Consider the following 17,732-nt stretch of genomic DNA (forward strand, 5'->3'; position numbering starts at 1 on the left):
CAGTATTAGTACCCCCCCGGTTATTTTACCGCGTTTTTAGTACCCGGTAAAACTTCAGAAGTATAGTACCGCCGGTATACTACCAGTATTTGTACGCAGGTTTTTACTACCCCCCCCGGTTTTTTTTCAAGTACCGCAGGTAACTACAGCAGTTTCGTACAGCCGGGGATACACCCAGTATCGTTCCCGAGGTAAAAACCTTTACAATCATATTTTGTTTCGCAGGTATACTACAAACCCGTATTAGTACCGCAGGTTTAAAATAAAATAGTATTAAATTTTAAAACAGGTTTTTTCTACAGCAGTATCGTTCCCGCAGGGATACTACAGCGTTTCAGTTTCAGGGAGGTAAAAACTACATTCCCGTATTAGTTCAGAGGGATAATAAGCAGTTTGTAACAGGGGGGGGGAATTTCTTCAGCGTTAAATTTGTTTCGAGGTTTACTACAGCAGTATTAGGTTTTCGCAGGTTTTACTACCGAAATTATTGTAAAGCAGGTATTTCTCAGAAGTTATTTGTACAGGAGGTATACTACCGCGTATTTTTTACCGCCGGTTTACAGAAGTTTAGTCCAGCAGGTTACTCAGCAGTTTAGTACAGCAGGGGATATACAGCAGTTTTGGTTCAGCGGTATACTACAAAAAAGTATTAGTACAAAAAGGTATAAATACGAAGTATTTGTACAGAGAGGGATATACAACAGTTTTAGTACAGCAGGTAAAAACACAGCGTAATTGTCCCCCCAGGTATAAACCCGCCCCCAATTTGTACCGCAGGTTATTTCAGCAGTATTAGTTTCAGCAGGGAAAACTACAGAAGTTTTTAGTACGCGGTTTATACATCGTATTAGTACAAACAGGTTACTCCCCAAATTTAGTTTTAAACAGGTTACTTTTCATCCGTAATTAGTAAAAGAAAGGTTTTTAAATCAGAAATTTGTACAGCAGGTATATACATCCCAATTTTGTCGCAGGTAACTCCCGCATTTAGTACCGAGGGTTTTCTACAGCCCGTATTGTCCAGATTTTTACAAATGTATTAGTCCGCAGGAATTTCTAAAGCAGTATTTGTACCGCAGGTTTTCCCAAGCAGTATTGTACCAGGTTTTCTAACCTTTGTTTTGTACGCAGGTATATACGCAGGATTAGTACGCGGTATACTACGCCGTTTTCGTCCCCCCCCCTAAAAATAAATTTGTATTAGTACAGAGGTTTTTCTACAGCAGTATTAGTACCGCCGGTAAAACTACAAAGTATTGTACAGGGAGGTATTTCTACGCAAATATTTATACGGGGTATACTAAACAGTATTTTGTACCGCAGGGGAAAATTTCATCCGTATTTGTACAGCCGGTATTCCCACGCAGTATTTGTTTCCGCAGGGGATCTCCGAAGTATTTTGTACAGCGGGGATATACAGGTTGTTTTGTTCAGCAGTATTTTCTTCATCAGTATTAGGGCCGCAGGGTTTTACCAGCCCGGGTTTTGTAAGGGTTTTCCCCTCCGTTTAGTAAACGCCGGTAATTTCCGCCGTTTGTTTCCCCGGGGGAAAACATCCGTTTAGTCCCGCAGGTATACTACCCCGTATTAGTCGCCGGTTTACTACCGGGAAATTCAGTCCCCCAGGTTTTTTCCCCAGTATTGTACAGAGGTATACTACGCAGTATCAGTACCCGGAGGTATCCCACGCGTATTGTACGCAGGTTATAAGAAAAAATTTTTTCCCGCAGGTTACTCCCTCAGTTTAGACCCCCCCGGTTATACCGCCCGTATTGTCCGCAGGGTTTAAAACCCCGCCCGATTTGTAAGAGGGGGATTACAAGTTCAGTACAGCAGGTAAAATACGAAGGTTTAGAAAAGCGGTTACCTCCCCGGGATTAGTCCCCCCCCCTTCCCCCAGCCCTTTAGTCCGCGGTATCTCCCGCCAGTTTTAGGAAAAGGGTATCCCACATGTTTTAGGCAGCGGGATACTAAACAGCCGGTTTTTTAGTAAAATCCAGGTAAAATCCAAACAGTTTCGTACCGAGGTTTAAAATACACAGGAATTTAGTTTAGCGGTTATAACCCCCCACCCCCCCGGTTTTTTAGTAGTACAAGGGATCTCAGCAGTATCCGTTCCCGCTGTTTACTTTTGCCGTTTTAAATCCCGCCGGTTTCCCCCACAGCCTGGGGAACAGTTAAAAACGCCCCCCTTTCCCCCATGCAAGGGATTTTGTCCCCCCCGGTTCTATCAGGGAGTATTTTTGTCCCCCCCCCTAACTTACAAGCCTTATTAAAAGGAACCAGCAGGGGTTACCCCCAGATTAAAATAACAGCAGGGTTTACTCCCGCGGGGGGTTTGTTTCCCCCGGTAACCCCCCATTTTTAGTCCCGCGGTTTTTACCCTACCCCGGGATTTTTTGTCAAGCCCCCCGGGGGAAACCCTTCCCTATCATTTCCCCCCCCAGGATATCCCCAAGTATTGTACAGCAGGTATTCCCCAGCAGTAAAAGTCCCGCCAAGGGAAAACCACCCCCTCCAAGTAATTAGAAAAGCCGGGGATACTACGGAAAAATCAGTACCGGTATTACCCCCCGTATTGTTTCAGCAGGTAAAACACCCCCAGTATCAGTACCCCCCCGTTTCCCCCGTTTTTCCCGCAGGTATATCCGGATTTTTTGTACCAGGTTTACTACAGAAATTTCAGTACAGGGGAAAAACTCCCCCCCCGTTTTGAACGAGGTTCCAAAAGGTATTGTACAGCCGGTATCCCACAGAAGTTCCGTTTCCGCAGGGGATTTCTACACAGTTTGTACAGGGTATCTTCCCCCCCGTAAAAGTACAGCAGGTTTACTCCCCTTTGTTTAGCCAGCAGGGTATTTTCCCACCCCCGCAGGGGTTTAGTAAGAAGGGGGAAATTTCAGCCGTAACGTTTCAGCAGGTTAAAATACCCAGTTTTTTAGTACCGAGGTTTTTTACTACCCCGTTTGTACAGAGGTATATACCGGTTTCGTCAGCCGGTTAAATACCGCAGTATTAGTAAAAGCAGGTTTTACTACAGCAGTAAAAAAGGAAAAGGGAGGTTACTAACCTCAGGATTTGTACAGCGGAAAACTCCCCGTATTGTCCCCTGGTTCCCACATCAGTTTGTACAGAGGTTACTCCGCCGTAAAGTACAGCAGGTATACTCCGCAGTATTAGTACCGAGGTTTTACTACATTAGTATTAGTTAGAAAGGGATCTACAGCAGAAATTAAATACAGCGGTATATACAGCAGTTTTTCCGTAATCAAACGGTTTGTACAGCAGGGTTTTACAGGTTTTTAGTACGCCGGGCTAATACGCGTAAAGTACCGGGAGGTATACTTTCCGCAGTATTAGTACAGGCAGGGGATACTCCCGCAGTAACTTTACAGCCGGTATATACAGCAGTATCCGTCAGCCGGTTTTACAAAAGCAGTTCAGTAAAAACAGGTTTTGCACTATTAGTTTTCACGAATACAGCAAATTTTGTTTTAAGAGTTTTTTTCAGTTTCGCAGGGTAAAATTTTTTTTGAAAATTTTTTTTTTAAAGTTTTTTTCAGCAGGGGTTTTTTTTTAAATACGCAGGGATAGTAATATACTTCCCATATATTAAGAGTTTTTTTTTTAAAAGCAAGGTTTTTATTTTTCAGCAGTTTCCTTTTTTTTACATTTTTATTTACAGGGTTTTTTTTTATTTTCACAGGGTTTTTTTATTTTTTTTTTCAATTTTTTTTTTTCAAATTTTTTTTACGCAGGGGTTTTTATTTTTAAAACTTTTTTTCTTAAAAAGCAGTTATTAGTTTTAACTTTTTATTTTCCGTTTAAATTTCAGCAGGTTTTTATTTTTTTTCGATTTTTTTTTAAAACAAAGGGTTTTACCCCCAATCCCGATTATTTTACAGCCCTTTTTTTATTTTTTCCAATTTTTTTTTGTCCGCAGGGTAATTTTTTTACAGGATATTTTTTTTCAGCGCAGGTTTTACTTTTTTTTTTGGGAGTTTTTTTTTACGCAGGTATACTACCCGCAGTATCAGTTCCCCCCGGGGATACCCCCCCGGGAGTATTAGTACAGCAGGTATATCCCGCAGTATCAGTACCCCCCCGGGTTTTTAAGCAGTTCAGTTTAAATTCCGTTATACTACAGCTGTTTCAGTACAGGGAGGTATTACTAAACAGTTTAGTACAGAAAGGTTTACTACAGCAGTATTTGTACAGCAGGTTTTTCCCACAGCGTTTTCAAAACAGCCCGGGATTTTAAGGGGTACGACAGCGTTATTTTTACGCAGTATCGGGACAGCAGGTATAAATAAAAGCAGTATTTAGGGACCGCCCGGGAACTACAGCAGTATCAGTACAGCAGTTTTACTTCAGCAGTATTTAGTACAGCAGTTAAAACTCAGCGTATCAGTACGCAGGTTAAAACTACCCGCCAAATATCAGTACAGCCGGTATACTACAGCAGTCCTCGAAACATTTCTTACTCCAGGCAAAATTTGTCCCGCGGGTTTACAGCAGGGTTTTGTACAGCAGGTTTAAATACCGCAGTAAATTTGTACAGCCAGGTATTTTTTTCAGCAGTTTCAGTACAGCCGATAGTTAAAAGCGGTTTTCCCACATCCGTATCCGTTCCCCAGGTTTTTACTACAGCAGGGTTTGTTACCGGAGGTATCCCACGGGGTTCAGTACCGCCGGTATAGTAAAAAGGTTTTGTGGGGGGGGGAAAACCCCCCGATGGGTGTGCCCCGGGGCCAAAAATGAAACCTGGCCTTTTGGGCTGGTAAAAAGATTTATTTTCATTATGGGTTCCCCAAATTAAAAAATTTTTACGATATTATTAAGAAAATATTTTCATAGTGTTTTTAATCGTTAAAAGGGGGTTTAAAAAATTACACTTTTTAAAAACATGAAAATGATTATTTTTTCAAATTTTTGTTTATCCAATTAATAACAATTTTTCTAACCCGGGAAAAAAAACATCGTTTAAAAGGGTTCCCCCTTTTAGAAACTGATCTGACCTTTATCTGTTTTTTTTTCTTTGAGCGTGGTGGGCTTTGTGTGTGTGTCAGAGGGGGGGGGGGCCTTTTGGTTTGGTTGACAAGGAACAGGGGAGTGATCAATTTGATGATTTGCGGTTGTGTCAGGGTTTTTGGTAAGTAATGGAGGCCTTTTCCCGGGGTTGGTTTTTTTTAATGCTGAAATCCCGGCGGTTGTTGGTATTGATAATGCTGAGTCATGTCAGGTTGTAGACCTGATAATGCTGAGTCATGTCAGGTTGTTGGTATTGATAATGCTGAGTCGTGTCAGGTTGTAGACCTGATAATGCTGAGTCATGTCAGGTTGTTGGTATTGATAATGCTGAGTCATGTCAGGTTGTTGGTACTGATAATGTTGACTCATGTCAGGTTGTTGGTATTGATAATGCTGAGTCGTGTCAGGTTGTTGGTACTGATAATGCTGAGTCATGTCAGGTTGTAGACCTGATAATGCTGAGTCATGTCAGGTTGTTGGTATTGATAATGCTGAGTCATGTCAGGTTGTTGGTATTGATAATGCTGAGTCATGTCAGGTTGTTGGTATTGATAATGCTAAGTCATGTCAGGTTGTTGGTATTGATAATGCTGAGTCATGTCAGGTTGTAGACCTGATAATGTTGAGTCATGTCAGGTTGTTGGTATTGATAATGCTGAGTCATGTCAGGTTGTTGGTATTGATAATGCTGAGTCATGTCAGGTTGTTGGTATTGATAATGCTGAGTCGTGTCAGGTTGTAGACCTGATAATGCTGAGTCGTGTCAGGTTGTAGACCTGATAATGCTGAGTCGTGTCAGGTTGTAGACCTGATAATGCTGAGTCGTGTCAGGTTGTAGACCTGATAATGCTGAGTCGTGTCAGGTTGTTGGTATTGATAATGTTGAGTCGTGTCAAGTTGTAGACCTGATAATGTTGAGTCATGTCAGGTTGTAGACCTGATAATGCTGAGTCATGTCAGGTTGTTGGTATTGATAATGCTGAGTCATGTCAGGTTGTTGGTATTGATAATGCTGAGTCATGTCAGGTTGTTGGTATTGATAATGCTGAGTCGTGTCAGGTTGTAGACCTGATAATGCTGAGTCGTGTCAGGTTGTAGACCTGATAATGCTGAGTCATGTCAGGTTGTTGGTATTGATATTGCTGAGTCATGTCAGGTTGTTGGTATTGATAATGTTGAGTCATGTCAGGTTGTTGGTATTGATAATGCTGAGTCGTGTCAGGTTGTTGGTATTGATAATGCTGAGTCATGTCAGGTTGTAGACCTGATAATGCTGAGTCATGTCAGGTTGTTGGTATTGATAATGCTGAGTCATGTCAGGTTGTTGGTATTGATAATGCTGAGTCATGTCAGGTTGTAGACCTGATAATGTTGAGTCATGTCAGGTTGTTGGTATTGATAATGCTGAGTCATGTCAGGTTGTTGGTATTGATAATGCTGAGTCATGTCAGGTTGTTGGTATTGATAATGCTGAGTCGTGTCAGGTTGTAGACCTGATAATGCTGAGTCGTGTCAGGTTGTAGACCTGATAATGCTGAGTCGTGTCAGGTTGTAGACCTGATAATGCTGAGTCGTGTCAGGTTGTAGACCTGATAATGCTGAGTCGTGTCAGGTTGTTGGTATTGATAATGTTGAGTCGTGTCAAGTTGTAGACCTGATAATGTTGAGTCATGTCAGGTTGTAGACCTGATAATGCTGAGTCGTGTCAGGTTGTAGACCTGATAATGTTGAGTCATGTCAGGTTGTTGGTATTGATAATGCTGAGTCGTGTCAGGTTGTTGGTATTGATAATGCTGAGTCATGTCAGGTTGTTGGTATTGATAATGCTGAGTCATGTCAGGTTGTTGGTATTGATAATGCTGAGTCATGTCAGGTTGTTGGTATTGATAATGCTGAGTCATGTCAGGTTGTAGACCTGATAATGCTGAGTCATGTCAGGTTGTTGGTATTGATAATGCTGAGTCATGTCAGGTTGTTGGTATTGATAATGCTGAGTCATGTCAGGTTGTTGGTATTGATAATGCTGAGTCATGTCAGGTTGTTGGTATTGATAATGCTGAGTCATGTCAGGTTGTTGGTATTGATAATGCTGAGTCATGTCAGGTTGTAGACCTGATAATGTTTAGTCATGTCAGGTTGTAGACCTGATAATGCTGAGTCATGTCAGGTTGTAGACCTGATAATGCTGAGTCATGTCAGGTTGTTGGTACTGATAATGCTGAGTCATGTCAGGTTGTTGGTACTGATAATGTTGAGTCATGTCAGGTTGTAGACCTGATAATGCTGAGTCGTGTCAGGTTGTAGACCTGATAATGCTGAGTCATGTCAGGTTGTTGGTATTGATAATGCTGAGTCATGTCAGGTTGTTGGTATTGATAATGCTGAGTCATGTCAGGTTGTTGGTACTGATAATGCTGAGTCATGTCAGGTTGTTGGTACTGATAATGTTGAGTCATGTCAGGTTGTAGACCTGATAATGCTGAGTCGTGTCAGGTTGTAGACCTGATAATGCTGAGTCATGTCAGGTTGTTGGTATTGATAATGCTGAGTCATGTCAGGTTGTTGGTATTGATAATGCTGAGTCATGTCAGGTTGTTGGTATTGATAATGCTGAGTCATGTCAGGTTGTTGGTACTGATAATGCTGAGTCATGTCAGGTTGTTGGTACTGATAATGTTGAGTCATGTCAGGTTGTTGGTATTGATAATGCTGAGTCGTGTCAGGTTGTAGACCTGATAATGCTGAGTCGTGTCAGGTTGTAGACCTGATAATGTTGAGTCGTGTCAGGTTGTAGACCTGATAATGCTGAGTCGTGTCAGGTTGTAGACCTGATAATGCTGGGTCGTGTCAGGTTGTTGACCTGATAATGCTGAGTCGTGTCAGGTTGTAGACCTGATAATGTTGAGTCGTGTCAGGTTGTAGACCTGATAATGCTGAGTCGTGTCAGGTTGTAGACCTGATAATGCTGAGTCGTGTCAGGTTGTAGACCTGATAATGCTGAGTCGTGTCAGGTTGTAGACCTGATAATGCTGGGTCGTGTCAGGTTGTTGGTATTGATAATGCTGAGTCATGTCAGGTTGTTGGTATTGATAATGCTGAGTCATGTCAGGTTGTTGGTATTGATAATGCTGAGTCGTGTCAGGTTGTAGACCTGATAATGCTGAGTCGTGTCAGGTTGTAGACCTGATAATGCTGAGTCGTGTCAGGTTGTTGGTATTGATAATGCTGAGTCATGTCAGGTTGTAGACCTGATAATGTTGAGTCGTGTCAGGTTGTTGGTATTGATAATGCTGAGTCATGTCAGGTTGTTGGTATTGATAATGCTGAGTCATGTCAGGTTGTTGGTATTGATAATGCTGAGTCATGTCAGGTTGTTGGTATTGATAATGTTGAGTCGTGTCAAGTTGTAGACCTGATAATGCTGAGTCATTTCAGGTTGTTGGTACTGATAATGTTGAGTCGTGTCAGGTTGTAGACCTGATAATGCTGAGTCATGTCAGGTTGTTGGTATTGATAATGTTGAGTCGTGTCAGGTTGTAGACCTGATAATGCTGAGTCGTGTCAGGTTGTAGACCTGATAATGCTGAGTTGTGTCAGGTTGTAGACCTGATAATGCTGAGTCATGTCAGGTTGTAGACCTGATAATGCTGAGTCATGTCAGGTTGTAGACCTGATAATGTTGAGTTGTGTCAGGTTGTTGGTACTGATAATGCTGAGTCATGTCAGGTAGACCTGATAATGATGAGTCGTGTCAGGTTGTTGGTACTGATAATGCTGACTCGTGTCAGGTTGTTGGTACTGATAATGCTGAGTCATGTCAGGTTGTTGGTACTGATAATGCTGAGTCATGTCAGGTTGTTGGTATTGATAATGCTGAGTCATGTCAGGTTGTTGGTACTGATAATGCTGAGTCATGTCAGGTTGTTGGTATTGATAATGTTGAGTCATGTCAGGTTGTTGGTATTGATAATGTTGAGTCATGTCAGGTTGTTGGTATTGATAATGCTGAGTCATGTCAGGTTGTTGGTACTGATAATGTTGAGTCATGTCAGGTTGTAGACCTGATAATGCTGAGTCGTGTCAGGTTGTAGACCTGATAATGCTGAGTCATGTCAGGTTGTTGGTACTGATAATGTTGAGTCATGTCAGGTTGTAGACCTGATAATGCTGAGTCGTGTCAGGTTGTAGACCTGATAATGTTGAGTCGTGTCAGGTTGTTGGTACTGATAATGCTGAGTCATGTCAGGTTGTTGGTACTGATAATGCTGAGTCATGTCAGGTTGTTGGTACTGATAATGCTGAGTCATGTCAGGTTGTTGGTACTGATAATGCTGAGTCATGTCAGGTTGTTGGTACTGATAATGCTGAGTCATGTCAGGTTGTTGGTACTGATAATGCTGAGTCATGTCAGGTTGTAGACCTGATAATGCTGAGTCGTGTCAGGTTGTAGACCTGATAATGTTGAGTCATGTCAGGTTGTTGGTACTGATAATGCTGAGTCATGTCAGGTTGTAGACCTGATAATGCTGAGTCATGTCAGGTTGTTGGTACTGATAATGCTGAGTCATGTCAGGTTGTTGGTACTGATAATGCTGAGTCATGTCAGGTTGTAGACCTGATAATGTTGAGTCGTGTCAGGTTGTTGGTACTGATAATGCTGAGTCATGTCAGGTTGTTGGTACTGATAATGCTGAGTCATGTCAGGTTGTTGGTACTGATAATGCTGAGTCATGTCAGGTTGTAGACCTGATAATGCTGAGTCATGTCAGGTTGTTGGTACTGATAATGCTGAGTCATGTCAGGTTGTAGACCTGATAATGTTGAGTCGTGTCAGGTTGTTGGTACTGATAATGCTGAGTCATGTCAGGTTGTTGGTACTGATAATGCTGAGTCATGTCAGGTTGTTGGTACTGATAATGCTGAGTCATGTCAGGTTGTAGACCTGATAATGCTGAGTCATGTCAGGTTGTTGGTACTGATAATGCTGAGTCATGTCAGGTTGTTGGTACTGATAATGCTGAGTCATGTCAGGTTGTAGACCTGATAATGTTGAGTCGTGTCAGGTTGACGGTCCGGAGGCCATCTGTCAGCTGACTGACGTTCCCAAACTGTACGGAGAGTCTTCCATCAACAACCGGAAGGGAAAACTTTTCTTGTTCTACGAGTGGCAGCTGAGGGCCAACTGGCTGGGTCAGTGATGATGTCACTGATGATGATACTTCTCTTCAGTGGTGCTCACTGTTTCCTGTCTGCAGTGATGTCCAGCAGCGGCGGGAAGTTCTGAGGAACTGTTGAGGTTTCCAACCTTTCGGAGGAAAATGACCCTGAAGACCTGGATGTGAGTCAACAACTAACTGTTGCCTGCTCATACCAAACACTCTATCAGTTGAAGCTGCATCCTGTCTAATATCCAGCAAGAGGTGAATCCTCAGTTTGTATAGAAGTCTATGAGAAAATGTTCCTGCTTCACTCTTGATTAATAACCCCAGATTGTATAGAAGTCTTTGAGATGTTTTTTTTTAAATGGGCTTGTGTTGCAGATTTTGGTGTCTTTGTGTAAGGATCAGCGCGACACGCCGCCATGAGGCTTTGAGGAGGTTCGAAAAGTTCTGGGCAACTTTGTCTGCCAGCTCAAATCAGGTCTGTTACCCACAATGGCTCGGGATTAACAAATCAGTAACCACCCCTGTAATAACATCAGTGACCTTTGACCTGACAGAGTTCAGTCAGGGGATGATCCTGCCGACTGGAGACCAACCTCAGAACCAGAACCAGGAGACCCTGATCAACAGAAGCACACTTGAGACCCACACCCAGCAGACCATGATCCAAAGCAGTAAATCTCAGGTACACATCTGCAGATACGGGGAAGATAGGGGTGACGGGAAACTAACCTTTGAACTCTTTCCTACAGAAAAGCTCCGCCCCCAGGTGCTCCTCTAGCCCCGCTCCCCTGCGCCTCAGGTACCTGCAGCTTCACCCTGATGGGAACCTTCCAGACAGCTGTATGAGACTTTCATCAGCCAGGAGATACCAGACCAAGACTAGGACTGAGACTAGGACTGGGAATCAGGACTGAACCATGACTGAACAGGACTTAAACCAGGACTGAATCGAGACCAAATCAGAACTAACCCACTGGAGTCAAAGTCCACTTTATTGTCAAAGTTTCCACATGTGTTATACATACAGAACATTGAAATACCGTTTCTGGTAGTCCCACAGTGCAAATATAAACAAGAATATAAAACATAAAAAGAGAAGAGTGTAGAAAAAAAGGGGAGGGGTAAAAAGGGGTATACAAAGAAAAACTAAGTAATACATACATGTGTTGGACACCATCAACAGTTTGAACCCTGACAGTCTGTGCGCCTGCAGCTGGTGCAGGTTTTCACTCACTCGGCGGCAGTGGTGGCGGCTCTTAATGATGGACGGCTACGTCAGCGGCGAGTTCAGCCAATTGGTGGTGAGTGTTCCCGCGGTAACAGACGGTGGCTCCCAACAGGTACCAGGTCGGAGGATCGGGAGGAGGTGGTGCTTCAAGACCTGGCCTTTCGGTACGTGTGGACACGAGGCCTGGACCAGACCCAGCTGAGACTGCAGTGTGGTGGGGTCCCACCGGGGGAGGAGGACGCAACCTGGGAGGGCTGGAGGCGGTTCTACTTCAACGCCATCAAACCGACTTTCGGGTACTGAGACCTCCCGGACCCTGAGACCGGTCTGATTTCGGGTTAGAGATGATGCAACCTCACATTCAAACAGGAAACCAGGATCTACTTTCTTCTTCTGCAGCACTGTAAGAGTTTCCTCCATCAACAAAACAACAAGCTGCCTGCTTTCGATGTGTCATACGTCAAGACTGGATGCTGAAAACAGTTAGCCTAGCTTAGCATCAAGACTTGAAGCAGGGGAAACAGTTAGCCTAGCTTAGCATCAAGACTGGAAGCAGGGGAAACGGTGTGCCTAGGGTTAGCGTCAGGGCTGGAATGACTGAATGTGATGTATGTGGAAGAAGAAATGGTGTAAAATCAAAGGAAATAAAAAGCAAGATCAACACGATGACGTTTATCTTCACCACTTCTGTCAGTACATATTTTTTACATCTCATCAGGAAGTTAAACAACGTTAAAATACACATAAAAACAGTAAAATGGTTGAAACCGCTTGAAGCTGCTTCAGGAGGGAATGATTTCATATTTACATTCATAAAAATACAGACACATCTACAGCCTTTTTACAGCATCAACAGCTCCAGGTGAGGATAGGTGAGCCACCAGCTTCATCCCTGCAGGTCGAAGCTCATCTCCTCCTCTTCGCAGCCGTAATCTGAAACAAGATCAGATTTTAGTGTCAGGTTTTTATCGTCTGGCTTTACTGAACATGGTTACTATAATGTCTGTGATATCTGTCTTTCATTTACCCGCTGCAGGGAAAGGCATTCCAAAATAAAACAGCTTACTCACGGCTGCAGACGTGAACAGAGTAAAGTTTTCAGAATAAGCCTGGACTGACCTCCTACGAGCTGCAGAGCGCTTACACACTCTTCCTCCACTTCCTGCAGCTCCTGCTCTTCTTCCTCTTCCTCTTCTTCCTCCTCCTGCTGTTCCTTGTCTACAAAGTGGGGGGCAGCAGGGGGGCAGGAGACCTCGGGCTCTGGTGATGCATCTGTTGACATGGTAATGGCATTCCCTGCCTGAGAAAAACAATTAGCAAACCGAAGCACTGTGACCCCTCTGTGTACTGTGTACTGTGTACTGTGTACTGTGTACTGTGTACTACACGTATACTGGTATACAGTATTAGCACTGTGACCCCTCTGTGTACTGTGTACTGTGTACTGTGTACTGTGTACTGTGTACTACACGTATACTGGTATACAGTATTAGCACTGTGACCCCTCTGTGTACTGTGTACTGTGTACTGTGTACTGTGTACTGTGTACTGTGTACTACACGTATACTGGTATACAGTATTAGCACTGTGACCCCTCTGTGTACTGTGTACTGTGTACTACACGTATACTGGTATACAGTATTAGCACTGTGACCCCTCTGTGTACTGTGTACTGTGTACTACACGTATACTAGTATACAGTATTAGCACTGTGACCCCTCTGTGTACTGTGTACTGTGTACTGTGTACTACACGTATACTGGTATACAGTATTAGCACTGTGACCCCTCTGTGTACTGTGTACTGTGTACTGTGTTCTACACGTATACTGGTATATAGTATTAGCACTGTGACCCCTCTGTGTACTATGTACTACACGTATACTGGTATACAGTATTAGTGTACTGTGTTCTACACGTATACTGGTATACAGTATTAGCACTGTGACCCCTCTGTGTACTGTGTACTGTGTACTGTGTTCTACACGTATACTGGTATATAGTATTAGTGTACTGTGTTCTACACGTATACTGGTATATAGTATTAGTGTACTGTGTTCTACACGTATACTGGTATATAGTATTAGCACTGTGACCCCTCTGTGTACTGTGTACTGTGTACTGTGTACTGTGTACTGTGTACTGTGAACTACACGTATACTGGTATACAGTATTAGCACTGTGACCCCTCTGTGTACTGTGTACTGTGTACTGTGTACTGTGTACTGTGTACTACACGTATACTGGTATACAGTATTAGCACTGTGACCCCTCTGTGTACTGTGTACTGTGTACTGTGTACTGTGTACTACACGTATACTGGTATACAGTATTAGCACTGTGACCCCTCTGTGTACTGTGTACTGTGTACTACACGTATACTGGTATACAGTATTAGCACTGTGACCCCTCTGTGTACTGTGTACTGTGTACTACACGTATACTAGTATACAGTATTAGCACTGTGACCCCTCTGTGTACTGTGTACTGTGTACTGTGTACTACACGTATACTGGTATACAGTATTAGCACTGTGACCCCTCTGTGTACTGTGTACTGTGTACTACACGTATACTGGTATATAGTATTAGCACTGTGACCCCTCTGTGTACTGTGTACTGTGTACTACACGTATACTGGTATATAGTATTAGCACTGTGACCCCTCTGTGTACTGTGTACTGTGTACTGTGTACTACACGTATACTGGTATATAGTATTAGCACTGTGACCCCTCTGTGTACTGTGTACTGTGTACTGTGTTCTACACGTATACTGGTATACAGTATTAGCACTGTGACCCCTCTGTGTACTGTGTACTGTGTACTGTGTACTGTGTACTGTGTACTGTGTACTGTGTACTGTGTTCTACACGTATACTGGTATATAGTATTAGCACTGTGACCCCTATGTGTACTGTGTACTGTGTACTACACGTATACTGGTATACAGTATTAGCACTGTGAGCCCTCTGTGTACTGTGTACTGCGTACTGTACTGTGTTCTACACGTATACTGGTATATAGTATTAGCACTGTGACCCCTATGTGTACTGTGTACTGTGTACTACACGTATACTGGTATACAGTATTAGCACTGTGACCCCTCTGTGTACTGTGTACTGTGTACTGTGTACTGCACGTATACTGGTATACAGTATTAGCACTGTGACCCCTCTGTGTACTGTGTACTGTGTACTGTGTACTACACGTATACTGGTATACAGTATTAGCACTGTGACCCCTCTGTGTACTGTGTACTACACGTATACTGGTATACAGTATTAGCACTGTGACCCCTCTGTGTACTGTGTACTATGTACTGTGTACTACACGTATACTGGTATACAGTATTAGCACTGTGACCCCTCTGTGTACTACGTATACTGGTATACAGTATTAGCACTGTGACCCCTCTGTGTACTGTGTACTGTGTACTGCATATACTGGAGGATAGAACCCTCTTTATTGCTCACACAGTGACATTTAACCCATCCTAGTACTGGGAGCAGGTGACCTCTCCAAGTAGCAGTCCAGTTTCAATATTTCAAGTCTGTTCGGGGACTTGAACCGGCAACCCTATGGTTCCCAGTCCAAGCCCCTACTGACTGAGCCACTGCTGGATACATATATATCTTTTAGTACTGTGACCCGCTCTGTATACTGTGTACTACATATACCTGTATGGTAGTACTAGTACTGTGATCCCCTCTGTATACTGTGTACTACATATACCTGTATGGTAGTACTAGTACTGTGATCCCCTCTGTATACTGTGTACTACATATACCTGTATGGTAGTACTAGTACTGTGACCCGCTCTGTATACTGTGTACTACATATACCTGTATGGTAGTACTAGTACTGTGATCCCCTCTGTATACTGTGTACTACATATACCTGTATGGTAGTACTAGTACTGTGACCCCCTCTGTATACTGTGTACTACATATACCTGTATGGTAGTACTAGTACTGTGACCCCCTCTGTATACTGTGTACTATATATACCTGTATGGTAGTACTAGTACTGTGATCCCCTCTGTATACTGTGTACTACACATGTACTCTATAGTAGTATTAGTACTGTGATCCCCTCTGTGTACTGTGTACTACATATACCTGTATGGGAGTATTAGTACTGTGATCCCCTCTGTGTACTGTGTACTACATATACCTGTATGGTAGTACTAGTACTGTGATCCCCTCTGTATACTGTGTACTACACATGTACTCTATAGTAGTATTAGTACTGTGATCCCCTCTGTGTACTGTGTACTACATATACCTGTATGGAAGTACTAGTACTGTGATCCCCTCTGTATACTGTGTACTACACGTGTACTCTATAGTAGTATTAGTACTGTGATCCCCTCTGTATACTGTGTACTACATATACCTGTATGGAAGTACTAGTACTGTGATCCCCTCTGTATACTGTGTACTACACATGTACTCTATAGTAGTATTAGTACTGTGATCCCCTCTGTGTACTGTGTACTACATATACCTGTATGGTAGTACTAGTACTGTGACCCCCTCTGTATACTGTGTACTACATATACCTGTATGGTAGTACTAGTACTGTGATCCCCTCTGTATACTGTGTACTACATATACCTGTATGGTAGTACTAGTACTGTGATCCCCTCTGTATACTGTGTACTACATATACCTGTATGGTAGTACTAGTACTGTGACCCGCTCTGTATACTGTGTACTACATATACCTGTATGGTAGTACTAGTACTGTGATCCCCTCTGTATACTGTGTACTACATATACCTGTATGGTAGTACTAGTACTGTGATCCCCTCTGTATACTGTGTACTACATATACCTGTATGGTAGTACTAGTACTGTGATCCCCTCTGTATACTGTGTACTACATATACCTGTATGGTAGTACTAGTACTGTGACCCCCCCTGTATACTGTGTACTATATATACCTGTATGGTAGTACTAGTACTGTGATCCCCTCTGTATACTGTGTACTACACATGTACTCTATAGTAGTATTAGTACTGTGATCCCCTCTGTGTACTGTGTACTACATATACCTGTATGGGAGTATTAGTACTGTGATCCCCTCTGTGTACTGTGTACTACATATACCTGTATGGTAGTACTAGTACTGCGATCCCCTCTGTATACTGTGTACTACACATGTACTCTATAGTAGTATTAGTACTGTGATCCCCTCTGTGTACTGTGTACTACATATACCTGTATGGAAGTACTAGTACTGTGATCCCCTCTGTATACTGTGTACTACACGTGTACTCTATAGTAGTACTAGTACTGTGATCCCCTCTGTATACTGTGTACTACATATACCTGTATGGAAGTACTAGTACTGTGATCCCCTCTGTATACTGTGTACTACACATGTACTCTATAGTAGTATTAGTACTGTGATCCCCTCTGTGTACTGTGTACTACATATACCTGTATGGTAGTACTAGTACTGTGATCCCCTCTGTATACTGTGTACTACACATGTACTCTATAGTAGTATTAGTACTGTGATCCCCTCTGTGTACTGTGTACTACATATACCTGTATGGTAGTACTAGTACTGTGACCCCCTCTGTATACTGTGTACTACATATACCTGTATGGTAGTACTAGTACTGTGATCCCCTCTGTATACTGTGTACTACATATACCTGTATGGTAGTACTAGTACTGTGATCCCCTCTGTGTACTGTGTACTACATATACCTGTATGGTAGTACTAGTACTGTGATCCCCTCTGTATACTGTGTACTACATATACCTGTATGGTAGTACTAGTACTGTGACCCGCTCTGTGTACTGTGTACTACATATACCTGTATGGTAGTACTAGTACTGTGATCCCCTCTGTATACTGTGTACTACATATACCTGTATGGTAGTACTAGTACTGTGACCCGCTCTGTGTACTGTGTACTACATATACCTGTATGGTAGTACTAGTACTGTGATCCCCTCTGTATACTGTGTACTACATATACCTGTATGGTAGTACTAGTACTGTGACCCGCTCTGTGTACTGTGTACTACATATACCTGTATGGTAGTACTAGTACTGTGATCCCCTCTGTATACTGTGTACTACATATACCTGTATGGAAGTACTAGTACTGTGATCCCCTCTGTATACTGTGTACTACATATACCTGTATGGTAGTACTAGTACTGTGACCCCCTCTGTATACTGTGTACTACATATACCTGTGTGGTAGTACTAGTACTGTGATCCCCTCTGTATACTCTGTGCTGTGAAACAGAGTGCTGTGATTGGTCAGGATATGTAAATGAGCGTG

The 17,732-nt window shown here is 42.8% G+C and overlaps 1 protein-coding gene and 1 long non-coding RNA gene across 3 annotated transcripts in view; one reads left to right on the top strand and one right to left on the bottom strand.

The window, feature by feature from the left end:
- Positions 1–10,063: 10,063 nt before the first annotated feature.
- LOC134863219 (uncharacterized) lies at positions 10,064–12,059 on the top strand. The gene is made up of 4 exons (XR_010165634.1): positions 10,064–10,369; positions 10,572–10,671; positions 10,751–10,878; positions 10,946–12,059. It is a non-coding gene; the product is annotated as an uncharacterized LOC134863219 (long non-coding RNA).
- Positions 11,171–17,732, bottom strand: part of LOC134863204 (transcription factor IIIB 90 kDa subunit-like) — a 30,127-nt gene continuing 23,565 nt past the window's right edge. For both annotated transcript variants that reach the window (XM_063881565.1, XM_063881564.1), the window contains exons 18-19: positions 12,544–12,724; positions 11,171–12,357 (exon numbers count right to left, since the gene is read on the bottom strand). In XM_063881565.1, the coding sequence (XP_063737635.1) occupies positions 12,311–12,357; positions 12,544–12,724 (228 nt within the window). In that variant the 3' untranslated portion in view covers positions 11,171–12,310. The remainder of the gene's footprint in view (positions 12,358–12,543; positions 12,725–17,732) is intronic.

Source organism: Eleginops maclovinus, chromosome 4, assembly GCF_036324505.1.
Source record: "Eleginops maclovinus isolate JMC-PN-2008 ecotype Puerto Natales chromosome 4, JC_Emac_rtc_rv5, whole genome shotgun sequence".
In the NCBI taxonomy this organism is placed as follows: Eukaryota; Metazoa; Chordata; class Actinopteri; order Perciformes; family Eleginopidae; genus Eleginops; species Eleginops maclovinus.